The following is a 16,766-nucleotide window of genomic DNA, read 5'->3' as shown; positions in this document are numbered from 1 at the left end:
TGTGAGCCAGTCAGAATCAACTGGAGTCAGGAGAATATAATAATATCTGCAAGAAATACCACTTGCCTGCAAGCCAGAACTGGTGGCACCAGCTAAACTGTTCTGGGGCTTTAAAATGATAAAAGATAAGTATCTTGGTTGATAAGAAAAACGAAAAAACACTCTGGATAATGGACATTGCAATACCTGAGATAGCACAAGAGAAGAGGAAAAAAACGAGAGAAAATCAGAAACTATAAGGATCTGCAAACAGAAGTAGGGTGACTGTGGTAAAAGAAAACAAAGATAGTACCGATAGTAATAGGTAGCCTTGAGTGCAATCCCAAAACATCTGGAGCACTACTTGAATACCATTGGCATTGATAAAGTTGCCACCAGTCAATTATAAAAGGCAGCGTTGCTTGGAACAGCATACATCCTGCAATGTTACATTTAATATTATTGTTACATCTGCCTATCCCAAGACATTGGGAAGGACTCGACAAGTGGACAAAAAAGCCAAAACTAAGCTAAACATCTGGCTGACTGTATGACCAACCATAATAATCCAAAAATATCAACTGATATTCGGGCTGCTTTTGAAGTCACATGTACATAACATTTGTACCAGACCAAAGTAAGCTTTGGCAGATGATTAAACCTGCCAATCTAACTAGCTATCAAAACAAAGCTTGCCTCCCAGCCCCTCCCTTAAGGAGAATGATCAATTGATGTCTTTCAACTTTTAATGACATTTGGTGGAAGGAAAGAGGCTCAAAAGTGGGATAAATCCACCAGTCTCTATCCTTAATAAAATAAGGGCAGAAATAGTTGCTGGCATTGTTCCTGTGGCAGGATAAGACTGAGAACAGGGTATTTTGTGCTGTTGGCTGGTTGACAAATTTTTAACTTGATCATGAGGAACAACCTATAATGTCACCAAATTCAGTTCTCTGAACTGAATACTTATGCAACTCTAAAAATAAGTTTCCATTTAAAAAAAAAACCTGAATATGAAGCTATAAAATAGACCATTGCTTAATACTGTTAATAAACTACCTAATTAACTTACAATCAGTGGACATACTGACTAGGAATTCTGGAAGCTAAAGGCCAACACCAAGATGGAGAAGGGACTACAAATGAGTAAACATGAATGCTGAAGTTTAGAAATATAAAAATTAAGAGACTAGCCACACATTTATAACTTGTTAGATGTGAGAAGGCAGACAGGGCAGGCCTGGTGGGGCTCAGCATTCAGCCTGGTAAGGTCATATAACAACTGCTTTGAAAATATCCTGGGTGTTAGAAAGAAGCCTACAGGTCAAAAACCCACAATTGCTTCTCTTTAAATGATGTTGATCATTACAATGGAACTTCTCCTGGTAACTATAAATAGATATTTTTCTTCAGGTTGGTACAGCAGAAGACAAAAAAAAATGGTTACTAATAACTATTTCCCCACATGCAGCAGATTTTAGAGGGAATGGGATATCATACTGTGCACAGTAAAAGGACCAGCAGTGTGAGGCAGCAGCCAAAAAAAAATCTTGGTTGTATAAACAGAGGCATAGAATCAAAATAGCATGAAGTATTAATACCATCTTATAAAGCTTTAGTAAGATCACACCTGGAATACTGCATTCAGTTTTGGTCGCCACATTACGAAAAAGATGTTGAGAGTTTGGAAAAAGTGCAGAGAAGAGCAACTATGACGATTAAAGGCCTGGAGACAAAAACATATGAAGAACAGTTACAGGATTTGGGTTTAGCTAATCTAAAGAAAAGAAGGACTAGAGGTGACATGATAGCAGTGTTCCAATATTAGAGGGACTGCCACAAAGAAGAGGGGATCAACTTATTTTCCAAAGCATAAGAAGGCAAGACAAGGATGGAAACAAATCAAGGAGAGAAGCAACCTAGGACTAAGGAGAAACTTCCTAACAGTGAGGACAATTAACTAGTGGAACAGCTGACCTTCAGATGTTGTAGGTGCTTCATCACTGGAGGTTGTTAAGAAAAGATTGGACAGACACCTATCTGAAAAAGTATAGGGTGTCCTACTTGAGCAGGTGTTTGGTCCCTTCTAACTCTATTCTGATTTACTGATAGTTAAGTATAAAATATAAAGCTATGTTCTCCTTTTATTTTGTCTCTCCAGAACAAGTGCAGTCTAAGATTTTTAAGAGCAGCTTTTCTATTGTATTTATGTATTTAAATTTATTGACCACCTAGCTCCAATGGACTCTGAATGCATCCCAAATGCCATCTTTTGGCTGGAGATGGGCATGACTAAAATGAAGGTGAGCTGTATCTGAATCTTTGATGTAGAACATCTGAACCACTACCGACCTCCGCTCCTTCCGACAGAAACTCAAGACCCACCTGTTCCAATTAGCTGGCCTAGCCCATTTACAGTCCCATTCTTAACCTCCTGGCAAACATTTTATTCTGGGGTAGTTTTTTAGGGGTAGTTTTTAATGTATCTCTAATTTTAATTTTAATTATTATTGTACAGTTTATATGTTACCTCCTCCATCTATATTTATCCATATTTATCTATATCTGTATGTATTTATATTGTGTTTTAATATGACTGTACACCGCCCCGAGTCCCTTCTGGGAGAGGGCGCGGTTTATAAATTAAATAAAAGTTAAAGTTAAAGTTACTGGGAAGTTATCAGTTGTTTTAATCTTGGAATGGCTCAATTATTTAGTGGTTCCTATAGAATACCTTTCCCAATTAGAAACATTAAACCATATAAAAGCTTTTATACTGGCAGAGTGGCAGGTTCTTTCTTTCCAATTTACTGTATTGGAGGTCAACATTGCCCAGTAATAGCACAAGGCTTTGCCCTTGTGCTATGGAAGAAGTAGAAACCCAGAAATATATCATCCTCCATTGTCCATTTTATAGACAAATAAGGAGTAGACTTATTTTTCCTTGAGTAGTAGGCAACCGGATAGACCTGACTTGGCTTATGCCCAACTTCTATTAAAGGATGATAGTCCCTGCATCAGGGCCAATGTTGCAACATCCAGCTCAAGTGCTTTCAAACTTTAGCAGGTGTGTACTGAACACGGGACTAATGTAAATGCATTGATTGTATGCCTCAGTGGTGGGTTCCGCTCCCCGTTGCTACCATACGCTGCACAAGGGGCCAGGCATCCTAGCTGTGCACATACGCTGTATGCGCAGGCGCAATTGGCCAGTCGCGTTATAAACAGGTATGGAACGCAGGCAGGCCAAATGAGGCACCGTACTGGAACCCACCACTGATATGTCTGCACATTTCTTATATTACTGCACTGATTTTAACGATTCCTTTTTAATTTTGATAGAGGACACCCAATTCTGCATGCTTTCTAATGCCTTTTTTTGTTTTTTAGTTTGTGGTTAATGTAGGGGCCTGGCACTTTTAGGTCATTTTAGTAAGACAAGTCATTTCCTATCTGAAAGTGAAGTCTCCTTATGTGTAACAGGTTTTTAAGTAAATACAGATTGGGTTTGCAAAAAAAGAAAAAAGGCGTTGCTGAATCATAAAAAGCCACATGATGTTCCATCCAAGGTATCTGCATTTACTTAAATCTTAAAACCACACTAAAGATTGATTAAATAATACATTGTAAAAATATCTGTTGCATGAAACAAAAATCCACCAATTACGAGTACCACAGGCAAGCTGCTGATTAGAGAAATTGATTCCTGTTTAAATAGGGGAGTATTCTGAAGACAGAAATAATCCTTGTGGCCATGGCTGGTGACTGTAATGCTCTCCTGGACTTCACAGTAATTTTCAATGCCATTGAATGTGATAGGATCAACTACTTAGGCAGTTCCATGTAGTTCTACCAGAATCCCTGTTCTACTTCTTGTTTAAGCGTGTAGCAAAATTCTATTTTCAACATGTCTATGAAATCAGTGTGGGATTTTCTCTGGAGATTTGACCTGAGTATCATCGATATGCAGATGATACTCAGGTCTGATATTTCTTGTTTCCATGAATGGGGTGAGGAGAATGAGGAGCTCTTAAACCCCTTTGAGAAGTGTGGATTTTAGCATGGGTTGGAGGAGGGCTCCTTCACTCTTCCAGCTCTTCTTTAACCATCTCTCATTTCTACTTTTTATGAGATGGCAAGCATGCCACAAATTCTTTTCTGCTAGCATTTTTTACTTTTTGTGTAGGTTCAAGTTCTAAGGCAGGACAATAGTGCAGTAAAAAGTTTCAGTATGATATGCATAGGTAGTGTATGGGAGAGGGGGCTGAGTAAACCAAGGTTTGATCTAAATATAGATTAAGGCAAAATTCGGAGGAACCTGCCTCACAGTTACTGTAAGCCAGGAGTGTCCAAACTTGGCAACTTTAAGACTTGTGGACTTCAACTCCCAGAATTCTGGGAGTTGAAGTCCACAAGTCTTAAAGTTGCCAAGTTTGGACACCCCTGCTGTAAGCGGATACTTCTCAAACTTGGGTAAATTACCCAAAATTGGAGGAAAACTTATTTATTTCTAACAAGGAGGAGGAGGAGGAGGAAGAGAACACTGGCCTTCTCTCTTTGGTCTTCTGACTACTGACATAAAAACAAAGGAGCAAAGTCTGGCCAGCTTGTTGTATTGAGATCACTCAGGAGCCTGAAGCCAGTGCTTCCTGTTTCCCACTCTCCTTCATTAACCAAAACCACATATTAGAGAGTCTTCGTTATCCATTGTAGGTAAAACACTTCAAGTTAAAAGTCTCTGTTATGATTGGGCTTGTGTGTTAGTCCCCCCTCCCCCAAAAAACTAATCTACATATTATTCAAAAGAGACAATTAAAAAAACAAAAAGGAAACAAAAAGACCAAAACACCTTAACAGCAATCAACACTCAGATGAGCAGAGATTATCACCAAAATAAATATTAGTCCAACGATCAAGAAGTAAACAATACCCCAATCAAAAAAAAACAAAAAACAAATCAGACAAATGAACAGTAAACCACAGCCCAGTCAAGGAACAACCAAGACCGCCCCCAGTAACAGTGACAGGGCCCCTAGGAGCACTGATGATGTTACCTAGTTTGATCATGAAAGGTCTCCAAGAGAACAACCAAGCTCAGAGAACACCGAGGATCCACACACACACACACACACACACACACACACACACACAAATATCATTCACATCCTTACTTCATATTATATACATTTGTATAGTTGCCTACCAAAGGATATTTGTGATTTCTATGAGGTGGAGTTGAAAATGTGTCAAGTCATCTATTTCTTTGAAGCTCAGGAGGACTAGTGAGTTAAGAGTTTCTGCATATAGGGAAAAAAAACTCCACAAAACCAAGATGAGGATGGAGAGAGAGAGACAAAATGCACACCCAATTCTACTATAGTTTCTACTAGAATGGAAACATAAATCATCTTGGCTTAGTAATATTGTGGCATCAGAAAGACCTGGAACTGCTTTAAAACTGTCATATAATCCCTGTATAAATGTGCCATATGTCAGAACCTTGTGGACTATATTAGGGTTTTAATTCAAGTTGACATGCCAGGATGTGAATAGGCAGTAATTAAGCAATACCTTATGGCTATTGATATTCAATCAGATTTGCTGTTTATCTCTGCAGAAGTTCTTTTAAGTAGCTCTCATATCCCTTCCAAATCTGGTGAGTCTCTCCCTATTTCTCCTCTGTGGGTACTAGCAGGTGGGCTTTGAACTGCTTCAGAGTTTGAAGTGGCAGTGGAAGTAGCATAATGTGGCAGGACCAGACGTTTTCCAGAATGACCAATAGCTCAATGGAAGTAAGATATGCTTGTACGTTTACATTTATCTTCTCTATCCTGTCTTATCTCTATCCTGCCTCTATTGCCTTTGATCACAAGGTGAATAAACTGTCTGGTAAAACAGGAAGAGCTGAGAACAAAAAAAAAGGCTTATTTTGACAGTAATTTTAATGCCCTTTCGCAATTGCAGAACCTCAAGTCAAAATAAGTCTGCCAAATACTTAATCAGCTGGATAGAATTTTTTTCAGTACAGTAATGGGAGAGTTCAAATCCCCTGCTCTGAGAGTGGTAAGATTCTTTCCTTACCAACTGCCAACAGGCTGTTCATCAGGCTTCAGGGAACTCCTGCTATGGGAGGAGCAAATAGTGTGCCCTGCATTTTTCCCTGGAGGAAAAAAAGAAAGAAAGAACGGTGCAGAAGAGACTTACAAGAAACCAGGGAAGATGGTGTGGCTGTATTACCTTAAGTTACCAACAGGCATTTAGTTGTCACTGCTCCCTACAGATCACCTGACTTAATGCTGCCAGAACAGTTGGTGAAATGTGTCAGATTTTACCCATCTTGACAGTGCTACAACTTTTCTGCAAGCTTGGGGGAGTGGGGGGAACAAGGGATAGAAAGCTAATCAGTACAGAGTAGGATTAGGGGGGGGCACACTAAGAGCTGTGGAAAGGGTGGAAAAATCAAGATTAGATATATTATTCCCAAGGGAGACTGAAATAACTGATAAGGACAATTAGGAATGAGAAAATAAAGGAAAGAGAGAAAGATTAAAGGTTGAGCTGAATGGCGAATGGAAGGCACTAAAAAGCAAGACCAAAAGTGGCAAAAGTCTAATGTCTTTCTCAATCTGCTATCTTTAAAATATTTTGGGATTGTTAATTTGTAAATGGAGCATATCAAATTCCTTTCCTTTTTGTAGTGCAGCTTTGGCCGCCACTCAATGTTCGAGACATGATATAACATTCCATGGACTCACTTATGATATCGATGTCCTGCAATCAACATGAAGATGACAACATAACCTAGATTGTTTGATCTGTCAAATATCTTGGTCTATCTTTATTATTTTATGCTACTCTGTTTTATTCTCCTTATCTTAGTTTGCGTAGTTTTAAAAGTACAATAAGTAGTATTTTCATGGTTAGTGTTATTAACTTGCATGTCTTTGTGTTAATAATCTTCCATAACTTTGTTGTTTCTGTTCCTCCGATTCTTATTCTAAAGTATATAGCCATGATTTATTTTAACTGTAGTTTGTTGAGCAAGCTATCATCACATAGTTCACACATCATACAAACCAAAATCAGACAAACTATCATGGCGTGTGACTCTGACTGAACTCTGCGGCAAACAAAAGTGGAAGCCTGTAGCTGTAGAATTTAGAAGATGTTACTAGTCATGCGCTTATGATATTAACAGAGTAAAATCTTCATGTTTTCCTTTCCTCTGCCCCAGAAACAGGATGTGGTTGTCTTAAAAGGGTTGCTTCATCAAGCAGCAATGGAGAGCTTGTTCTTGGGACAGAAGAAAAGCCAGCAATTCTCTGAGACCTTCTGACCAACTAAATGTTATCTTTTCCTTCCTACAGAACTATGTGGATTGTCAGAATAAATGTTAATTGGAAGAAAAAAGAGGGTTGTGTTTAATATCATCACAAAATTGGTTCTTAAAATAGAACATAGAAAAACGGGGCTGGAAGAGACCTTGGAGGTCTTCTAGTCCAACCCCCTGGTTGAGCAGGAGACTTTATGCCATTTCAGACAAACAGCTGTCCAATCTCTTCTTAAAAACCTTCAGTGATGGAGCACCACAACTTCCAGAGGCAAGCCATTCCACTTATTAATTGTTCTCACTGTCAGGAAATCTCTCCTTAGTTCTAGGTTGGTTCTCTCTTTAATGATCTTCTACCTGTTACTTTTTTTGCCAAGTCTTGGACAGCTTTGAAAGATTGTTTGCCTTTTCTGGTGACCATGAAAGGTTCACCAAATGACTCCAACCAGCTTTCTTTTCTTTTCTTTTTCTGGAAATGAATAATTATTCATTTCAGGAAATGAATAATGAAATTACTACAAATCCTGTCTGTTATTTGGGTGCTGTGAGCCACCCACACTCATTGACATTGGGTAGCATAAACATGTATTTATTTAAGGTTTTCCCAAATTACATCCTCAGACTTTCACATTGTTACTTGTAAGTATGAGGCCATATTATATGGAAAATAAGGAAGCTGAAATACTATGATACAAAATGCTGTTCTTTGTATCAAGTTTTGTACTTGAACAGTATTGTTGCAGAAAGTTACATGAGCCCTCAGACTAGTTTACAACACAGGCAATATTTGATTTCCAAAGAAGGAAAACTTCTCTTACCAAGAAAAGTTGAGTCCTTAATGTTTAATTCAGTGTTTCCTTTATGTATTTCAATATATCCCTTGTCTATATTTTAAGAGGAAGGGCCTGCATTCTGAAATTATTCTTTATTCTTAATCTGTAATTTGTAACCTCCTCCTCATCTGTCACACACAGGATTTACTCTCATCTGTACCTGCTATACAGGTAATCCTTGATTTATTATCATAACAGAGCTTGTCCATTATGGTTGAAAGTCATAGTGGTCATAAAACAGGTCACGACCAACCTAATTTTACAATCTTATCTTGCAATGGTCATTAAGCAAACCATTGTTTGCTATGGGGCATTTTTGTCGAAAACAAAGTAAATGCTGGTTTTGGAGAAAAACTACATAAATCATGTTCATTATGGCCCCAGGATGGGCAAACGGCTCTAAATGCAGGCCAGTTGTTGAATGCCTGAAATGTGGTCATACGATCGTCCATTGGAACTTTGGAACTGAATTGTAAAAATCTTTGGGGTATCTTTGAAAAGCCACAAAGCAACTGGTCATAAGTCAAGGATTACCTGTATGCATTTTCAAGCAACTCAAGCCATAGTATATCCATCCCTTTCACTTTGTCCATACTAGTAGAACATATTTAACCGGGCTCAGCATTCATATTTCAATTTTATTCTTCTTTAAACATGATTGTGTATCCACTGATTTCTAATATAGAACATTTTATGAGGAAATTGAATGAGTTTGGGGCCTTGGCAGGTTTCAAAATAAATAAACAGAAAACAACATTGCTGATCAAGAATATGTCTTCTCAGGATAGTTATATATTGAACAAAAAGTTGGATTTTAGGATTGAGAAAAAGGTGAAATAATGAGGGGTTATTAAGTTTCATTTTTGCCAAATCCCCATTTTAAGCATCATTTTTGAAGTTAAAACAAGGATCCCAAAGAATCTTGATGGAATATCATGAAATAGAATACTTTAGCTGTTATTTGTTATTGTTTTCCATCCTACACTTTAAAAAATTTATATTAGTGAATTGTCAAAAATTGACTTATTTTTTAAAGAATACTTCTAATGTTTACATAGAAATTAATACCTAAACATCTTGGTCTGATGGTTATTCCATTTCATATATCATGATCTACACAGTATATAGGGAATCTACATTCATTTGCATATGGAGGGATTTTCACTCATATATGAGCTATATAAATAGGGAAGTATTGCTATGTGCTATTTTCTGAGCATTCATTTGTTTGCCAGTGTCAACATGATTCTGAATGTGTCAGAACTGGAAGTAATGTTCTAATGAAGGAAAGATGCTGATTTTTTTTTAGAACTTTCTGATATTTCCTGTGAAATGAGGTAAGAGGGGGAAGAAGAGGAAGTAGAACTTCTGCCTTCTTGTTCAGCACAAATTAAATGTAAAACATACATTCAGAAAGGGTTATGATGTTTTACTCAGGCATATATCTGTCACCCCACCTTCCTACAGAGAAGAGTTCTCGACAATGGATTCTGCATGATATTTGGAACGCTGACAATATCTTTATGTAGTTCAATGCTGGTCTGAACTAAGATCAAGAATTCTATAATACATTAGTTGAACACTGTGTGAGCGAATCTACAATCTGGGTCACACAATGTGCTAAAATATGGCTTGCATAACCCAGATATCTATGATTAAATTGACTTGAATTATACAATCAAACTATAATCTGTACTTTACCAATTACAATGACTTAGTGCTAAGACACAACATGGCATCTTTGGTCTTGAATAACTGTATTCATGAAATCAAGCCAATGGGAGTTATAAATATGCTTATGTTAGATTGATCTGAAGATCCAACTCATCTAATATAAAAAGCATAGTATGATCTTTTTCTTATTATTTTTCCATTCATTTTCACATCATGTTTGTTTCAACATAACATCTATATTTTACAAATATACAATTGACATTGAATCCAAAGCTCAGTTCTCCATTTGTCTATTGGAATAGGGCAGGGGTCTCCAAACTTGACAACTTTAAAACTTGTGGACTTCAACTCCCAGAATTCCTCAACCAGCCAACGATGGTTGGGGGAGGATAGGCCATCAAATCATATGTTTTAAATAAACAAAATATAAAGAACATTTTGAAGATGGGTCATTTGATATTTTGCCTCAAATGGCTTAACATCAAGAAGTTTCAAATGAGTTTTGATTTGTACCACTAATTAAAAACAAAAACCAATTGTTCTGATATAGTATTTAGGCATCTTGATCCATCAAATATTTGATATGCTAAATATGAAATACCTTGAATTTAACAAAGTATGAAACAATAATACCCAAACAGAAGCAAAATGAACTGGCTTACTGTACATCCAAAGGTTACTTTTCTGCACTTGCTCATATATCTAATAATATACCTCTAATCTACAGTAAATACAATATTTATTTGAAAGATTACTGTATTTATCACAAAGATTATTTTGAAATTAAAACAATATCTATCAAACAAAAGATAATAATAGAAAAACAGTCTACCAATATCATATCCTCAGTGAATGTAGGATAGTCACCCATTTTAAAGGTAAAGTCTTTGGGTCTTTGGTTTCAGTCACAGCTTAGAACCATACCTGTGTCCTTTTCTGCCATAATTGTAGAATATATTTCCTTCTGACTCAGGTATAGCTCATGTTTAGCTGGGGTATTCTGGGAGTTGAAGTCCACACATCTTAAGTTGCCAAGTTTGAGAAACACTGCTTCTAGAACTTAGCAATAAGTGATTTCTCATTGGGGAAACTCTTGCTTCAGCCCACTTCCTAATCCTCAATTATCCACCCCACCCAGCCATAACTGGTAAATTGCCATGTTGCCATTGAGATTGAGCTTCCTAAATAGAGCAAAGAAGCATGCTTTTTTACTTCCTCCGAAGAAAAATATATACTGCTAGGTGATGTATATCTTTTCATTCTCCCACTGATTAATGGGAGAAACACTGATTGCCTTATTTTAAGTTCTCAATGGCTGTAATGAAGACAATCATAGCCTTCTGGGAAACTGGTTAATAACGTTTAAAGAGTGGAAATGGTGAGTATGTGGAATATCTCTAGATTGTACCTACAGCATCTCATGATCCATTTTCATTGTTAAAATGTTGTGCTCCATCCCACAATACAGTTATCTTTTTTCATTAGTCTTTGAGAATTGTGGTGAAAGGACCTTCACAGAAAATGTTGTCATCACAATGATCTATTTGTAATTTGTTAATTAAGAGTTTAAATATTACAAATATTTACAATTACAAATAGATTAGTTGTAATGATATAATTTTCTTTTTCTTCTAGTCTTTTCGTAAGATACCTTATTTTCACATGCACACGGCAGAGGGCCACCTCTCAGGATTGCAAAAGTAAAATATAAAAGTAAAATTTCCCCAAATCAGATGGAGGGTAGCAACCCTTGGCAAAGAACTGAGTATGACTTTTTTTCCTCCTAAATTATTTCTTGCTTCTTACAAGCTCCTCTTCAGAAGACACATTCGCTGGTGGCACAAAATATAGTGGCAGGATTAGCATGTGGAACAATATTTGTAGAGCAAGCCTTCCATCCTTCTGAGGTGGGTAAAATGAGGATCCAGATTGTTGGGGGCAATAGGCTGACTCTGTAAACCGCTTGGAGAGGGCTGTAAAAGCACTATGAAGCGATATATAAGTCTAAGTGCTATTGTTATCCAGTATGCAGGCATGTATATCATGCAGTTAGGCCAAAAAAAAAAAAAAAGCCAGGAAATAAGTACTTCCAAAAATTGTAATTCTGAACATGGCTGACAGAGGATGAAGAAGAGGATGAAGGATAACACTTCATGGGTCGTTAAACGCTTCCTCCTAAAACTTCTATTGTAAGACCATAGCTGAACCAAATTCATAGCGATTTTAAACAAGTGTTTAAAAATCTCCATGTCACACTGCAGCATTAATTTTTTTAGCAGAAATGTATAAATTTCAAATATAGATTCCAACTAGTGTACATATCTATCTAATCAAATGTGTGAGAGAGTAGTTATCAATCTACTTTTAAAAAACAATTATTTTCTCTGTGATGGGCCCTACCCTTTGGAATGACCTCCCCCCAGACATTAGGACAACAACTGATCTCCGCTCCTTCCGTATGAAACTGAAGACCCACCTGTTCCGACTAGCCGGCCTGGCTTAAATTTAGAGCTTCTCCACCTCTTGGGCATTTTTAATTGTTAATTTTAATTTTAAAATTTTAACTGTCATTGGGGTTTTAATTGTCTCAAAGTACTGTAATTTATTTATTTATTTTCTACCTCCTCCATATTATACTGTTGTGATTGTTGCTATTGTACGTCGCCCCGAGTCCCTGGGGGGAGAGGGGGCGACTAAGAAATCAAATTAAATAAATAAATAATAAATAAATATTGATCCAAAATAAATATATACAGCTTTTTAATCTTAAGTGCATTTTAACCATCACATTCATTTAGAACATATCTTTAAAATATAGCAATGATTTCTGAAATGATTGATATGAACTGATTGATATCAAGGCTACAGAGGGATGGATGCATACATAGACACCCCCACACACCCACACACACACATACACCTCCTCTCTGGCCTTGATTATTGTGGTAGTTGCACTGAATCGAGTTTTATTTTCAGCGATCAGATACCTCAAAGCAATCCTTTGTTGCCCTAACCTAAAAACTTCAAGGGTTAACCCTCTGCAGTGACTTACTGTATGCCTGAAAAAAGGCTTCAAAGTGTACATATGTATAAAAATATACGAAGGTTGCTTTACCTACCAGAAGATTTAGGCTCCTCCATAATGAAATCCTCAGCAGGACCCCTAGTTTGGACCCCAGCACAAATCCTTGGATACCTCAGGAGCCACAAACTTTGATAGGCAGCCCCATGGACACTGCATACTTTGCAGAGTTTCTGAGCTCACAGCAACTGTAACTTAACTGCTTCCTGCTGACTACATTTCCGTACAAAGAAACTTTCTTGTTCTTTCATTTGCATATTTTTCAGTTTACAAATAAGAGCCCCCAACCTCTGGTAGTAAACCTAATCCATGCCTTTAATCTATGCAGATTGCTGACCTTACTTTCTATTAAGAAAACAACCATCTGAAAACTATACTATAAAACAGTGTTATAGTCTTTGGCATTTTATTCCTTTGATGCCAGTAGAACAGGGACAAGGCATACTTTAAGTTGTGATATCAAAACTGTAGATCTGTTTTACACAGAGGTTCTAATCATACTTTCTTAATCTGCTTTGAAATAATTTTTGAAGACCATTTTGAAGACCAGACAGGCACTTATCTCCCCCCCCCTTTTTTTAGATGAGTCTATAGCTGTCTTCTTTACTATGCTGCACACGCCTTCACTAAACCTGCAAACTTCTTGGCAAAAGGTGGTTCAATGAGAGAAGCCGGAAGATGGTTCAATGCATTAACCACATTGGAAAAAAAAGCAAAGAAATAAAAACATACCCAGCCCCAGAAACCAGAAAATACACATCTATTGGCCCTGCCCTTGTAGATAGCATGGCCAATCAAATGGAGTTATATTATCTGTAAAAGTGGTGTCTAGTTTTTAATTGCCAAAGATTCTCCATCTCTTCTCTTTTGAATTCCAACATGAAGGATGGTTGTGTAACAAAAATATAAGTTCAAGGCAAATTTGCAAATATGATGATGATGATGATGATAATAATAATAATAATAATAATAATAAATTTTATTTGATTAGCCGCAACCCTCTCCCGAAGGACTCGGGGCGGCGTACAATCAAAAGGATAAAATACACATAGGACACACATACATACGAAAAAACAAGGACAATTACATTTGTGCATGGAGGAGAGTAGACTTGAAGTGAAAGACAATAAACACAGCTAAAAACACAGTTAAAACACAGTTTCAAATCCCCTAAATAAAATTGCTAAATTAAATTAAAAACCCCTCAGGAGCGTAACGAGGTTATGGTTGGGCCAGGCCAGATATTTGAAAAAGGTGGGTCTTGAGCTTAACACGGAAGGAGCGGAGGTCTGTAGTGGTCCTAATATCCGGGGGGAGGTCATTCCACAGGGCTGGGCCCGCCACAGAGAAGGCTCTGCTCCTAGGCGCCGCCCCATGGCATTGTCTAGTGGACGGCACCTGGAGAAGTCCCTCTCTGTGCGAGCGAATAGGTCGTAGGGATGTATGGGGCAGAATACGGTCCCGCAGGTAACTAGGTCCTGAGCCATGGAGCGCTTTAAAGATCGTAATCAAAACCTTGAAACGCACTCGATAGACCACAGGAAGCCAGTGCAGCTCGCGCAGGTGTGGTGTCACATGGGAGTACCTGGTGCTCCCCATAATCACCCGCGCGGCCGCATTCTGGACCAACTGTAATCTCCGAGTGCATTTCAAGGGAAGCCCCATGTAGAGAGCGTTACAGTAGTCCAGGCGAGACGTCACCAGCGCATGGGTGACTGTGCGTAGAGCGTTCCGGTCCAATAGGGGGCGCAATTGGCGCACCAGGCGAACCTGATGGAACGCCCCCCTGGCCACGGCTGTCACATGTTCATCCATGGACAGCTTGGCATCCAGGAGGACGCCCAAATTGCGCGCCCGCTCCACGGGGGCAAGTTGAATGCCCCCAATGGCCAGAGATGGAATTATCTGGTTGAACCGGGGAGCCGGAACCCACAGCCACTCCGTCTTGGAAGGGTTGAGCCTGATGATGATGATGATGATGATGATGATGATCATCCTACAAATGATTATTTCAGTTCAAGGTGATCTTATTAGAGGGTATTAGATACCAATCAGGATGCTGTTTGTTTGATTTCGATTTGGCCCACCATGTGGACTTAACCCCTTGATTTAAAACTATAGCTTAGTCTGTTATATGAACCCAACCAATTATTGTTTATTCAACAAACTATGGTTTGAAAATGGCTTAATACAATATATGACTCCAATCATTGAATCTACAAGGTGAATTTAGATATTTAAATTTACAAAGTAACAATAGGAATATAAAATCTTTTACAACTAAAGATATAATTTCTCTAAATATTGATCTTTCTTAAGAATTTAAGCTTATTTCATCTGGCACTCCTTGCAACAATCATAAAGACTAGCAAGCATAATGAGATGGAGAGCAGTCTACCTTTTATGCACCGTTGCTGTACACTTTTTGTGCTGTAGTAACTTCCGCTCAGATGTTATTTTATTATGCCCATTGGGGGGGGGGTTACATCCTGGGCTTATTTTAAGAAAGCAGCCCCCAGTCTCTGGCAAAGCCAAAATAATTTACTAGTAATTATTTTTTCAAATTAGGGACTGTACCTGGTAAGAACAGTTGGAAAACATTAGCATTCACCCAATGCAAGTAAAACTATACTTTTAAAAAACCCACTAAGAGGAGGAGCTAGTGTCGCGACGACATGACATGCAATCTTGGAGCTCCAGGATCTCAGTCGATACTTTTGTCGCTGGACAGTCCTTTTGGACCTAACCCATCTTGCAGAGACAAGAGACTGGGAAGAATACGTCCTGCTGATCTTAGGGACATCACAAAGTCCCTGATTGATCCAGGAGAACCTCTTCTTGCCGGCGATAGAAGTGCAGCCACTGAAGCTGCTGAAGTTGGGACAGCTCCGGAATGGGAGGAAAGCGGAAAGAGAAAGTGTGCCGTTTGGTGAGGAAATTTTATTATTAGACAAGAGATTACCCCAAAAAAATCAAAGTTAAATTAAATTTGAAAACAGAAGAAAGTAAGCGGTGAAATTAAGTTAAATTAGACTGTGTGTTATCCTTTTTTTAATATTTTTTTTCATGGATGGAACTTTTGCAAATATTTCCTATTTTTTAAACCGAATGGATTCATTTTTCTTCCACTTTTTATTTCTTTTTATATACCAATGGATTAAGATTTTTTCCTTTATTTTTACAATACTGGACCGGATGGTTTTTTTCTCCATTTAACAAGTTTTTTTTCTTTTCTCTGTAAGTTTGGATTATAAATAAGATATTAAAAGGAATACAAAGAGATCAGTAACAATAGAAGGAAAGGAAGTAACACTGCCACTTGGAGACTGGAGGCTGGAAATATTGTTTTTTTTCCTTCCCTTTGATCATTTGTTTTACACTTCAAGGCCTCTCAGCTTGTTTACTGTGAGTGATAGTATGGGAAGAGTATGGGTTGTTTATATAGGTGCTCTTTGGGAGCTCTTTCAGTAGCTAGAGTGGAGAGAGGAGAGTCCTTGACCTTGAAAGATTATAAATGAATTCGCTTCAAATCTAACAAAAAGCTTCAAATGTTATAGTAGCAGTGTTTACAAATTGGAAAATGGTGCAACAAGAAAAAGAAACCTTAACATTGCAAATGATTATGTTTGGAATTCAAAAGATCTTAGCAATAACAGAAGAAATTGAGAAGAGATTGGAGAATATAGAACGCAGCACAGTAAAATTTGATGGAAAAATTGAGGATATTTATCAAATGGAAAAGTGGAGGACATAGTTCTAAAAATTGAAGGAAAAAATAATCAAAGAAACAAGAAAACTGTTGATATTGATAGTAAACTGATCCTGGCTGGAAATGAAAAGAGTGGAATGTGGAAAGGGGAGAGAGATG

At 37.8% G+C, this 16,766-nt stretch overlaps 1 protein-coding gene across 6 annotated transcripts in view; it reads right to left on the bottom strand.

The window, feature by feature from the left end:
• GMIP (GEM interacting protein) overlaps positions 1-13,094 on the bottom strand; it is a 67,650-nt gene extending 54,556 nt beyond the window's left edge. For 4 of the 6 annotated variants that reach the window (XM_081943917.1, XM_081943919.1, XM_081943921.1 and 1 more), the window contains exon 1: positions 12,936-13,094. In XM_081943917.1, coding sequence (XP_081800043.1) covers positions 12,936-12,957 — 22 coding nt within the window. In that variant the 5' untranslated portion in view covers positions 12,958-13,094. Of the gene's footprint in view, positions 1-10,648; positions 10,871-12,935 lie in introns of those variants that run through there. The other 2 variants (XM_081943918.1, XM_081943920.1) reach the window with 2 other exon arrangements.
• Between the last annotated feature and the right edge of the window lie 3,672 nt (positions 13,095-16,766).

Source organism: Natrix helvetica, assembly GCF_964273705.1.
Source record: "Natrix helvetica genome assembly, chromosome: 1".
In the NCBI taxonomy this organism is placed as follows: Eukaryota; Metazoa; Chordata; class Lepidosauria; order Squamata; family Natricidae; genus Natrix; species Natrix helvetica.
Note: the sequence above shows the minus strand (reverse complement) of the source record. Positions and strands in the feature narration are given on the sequence as shown.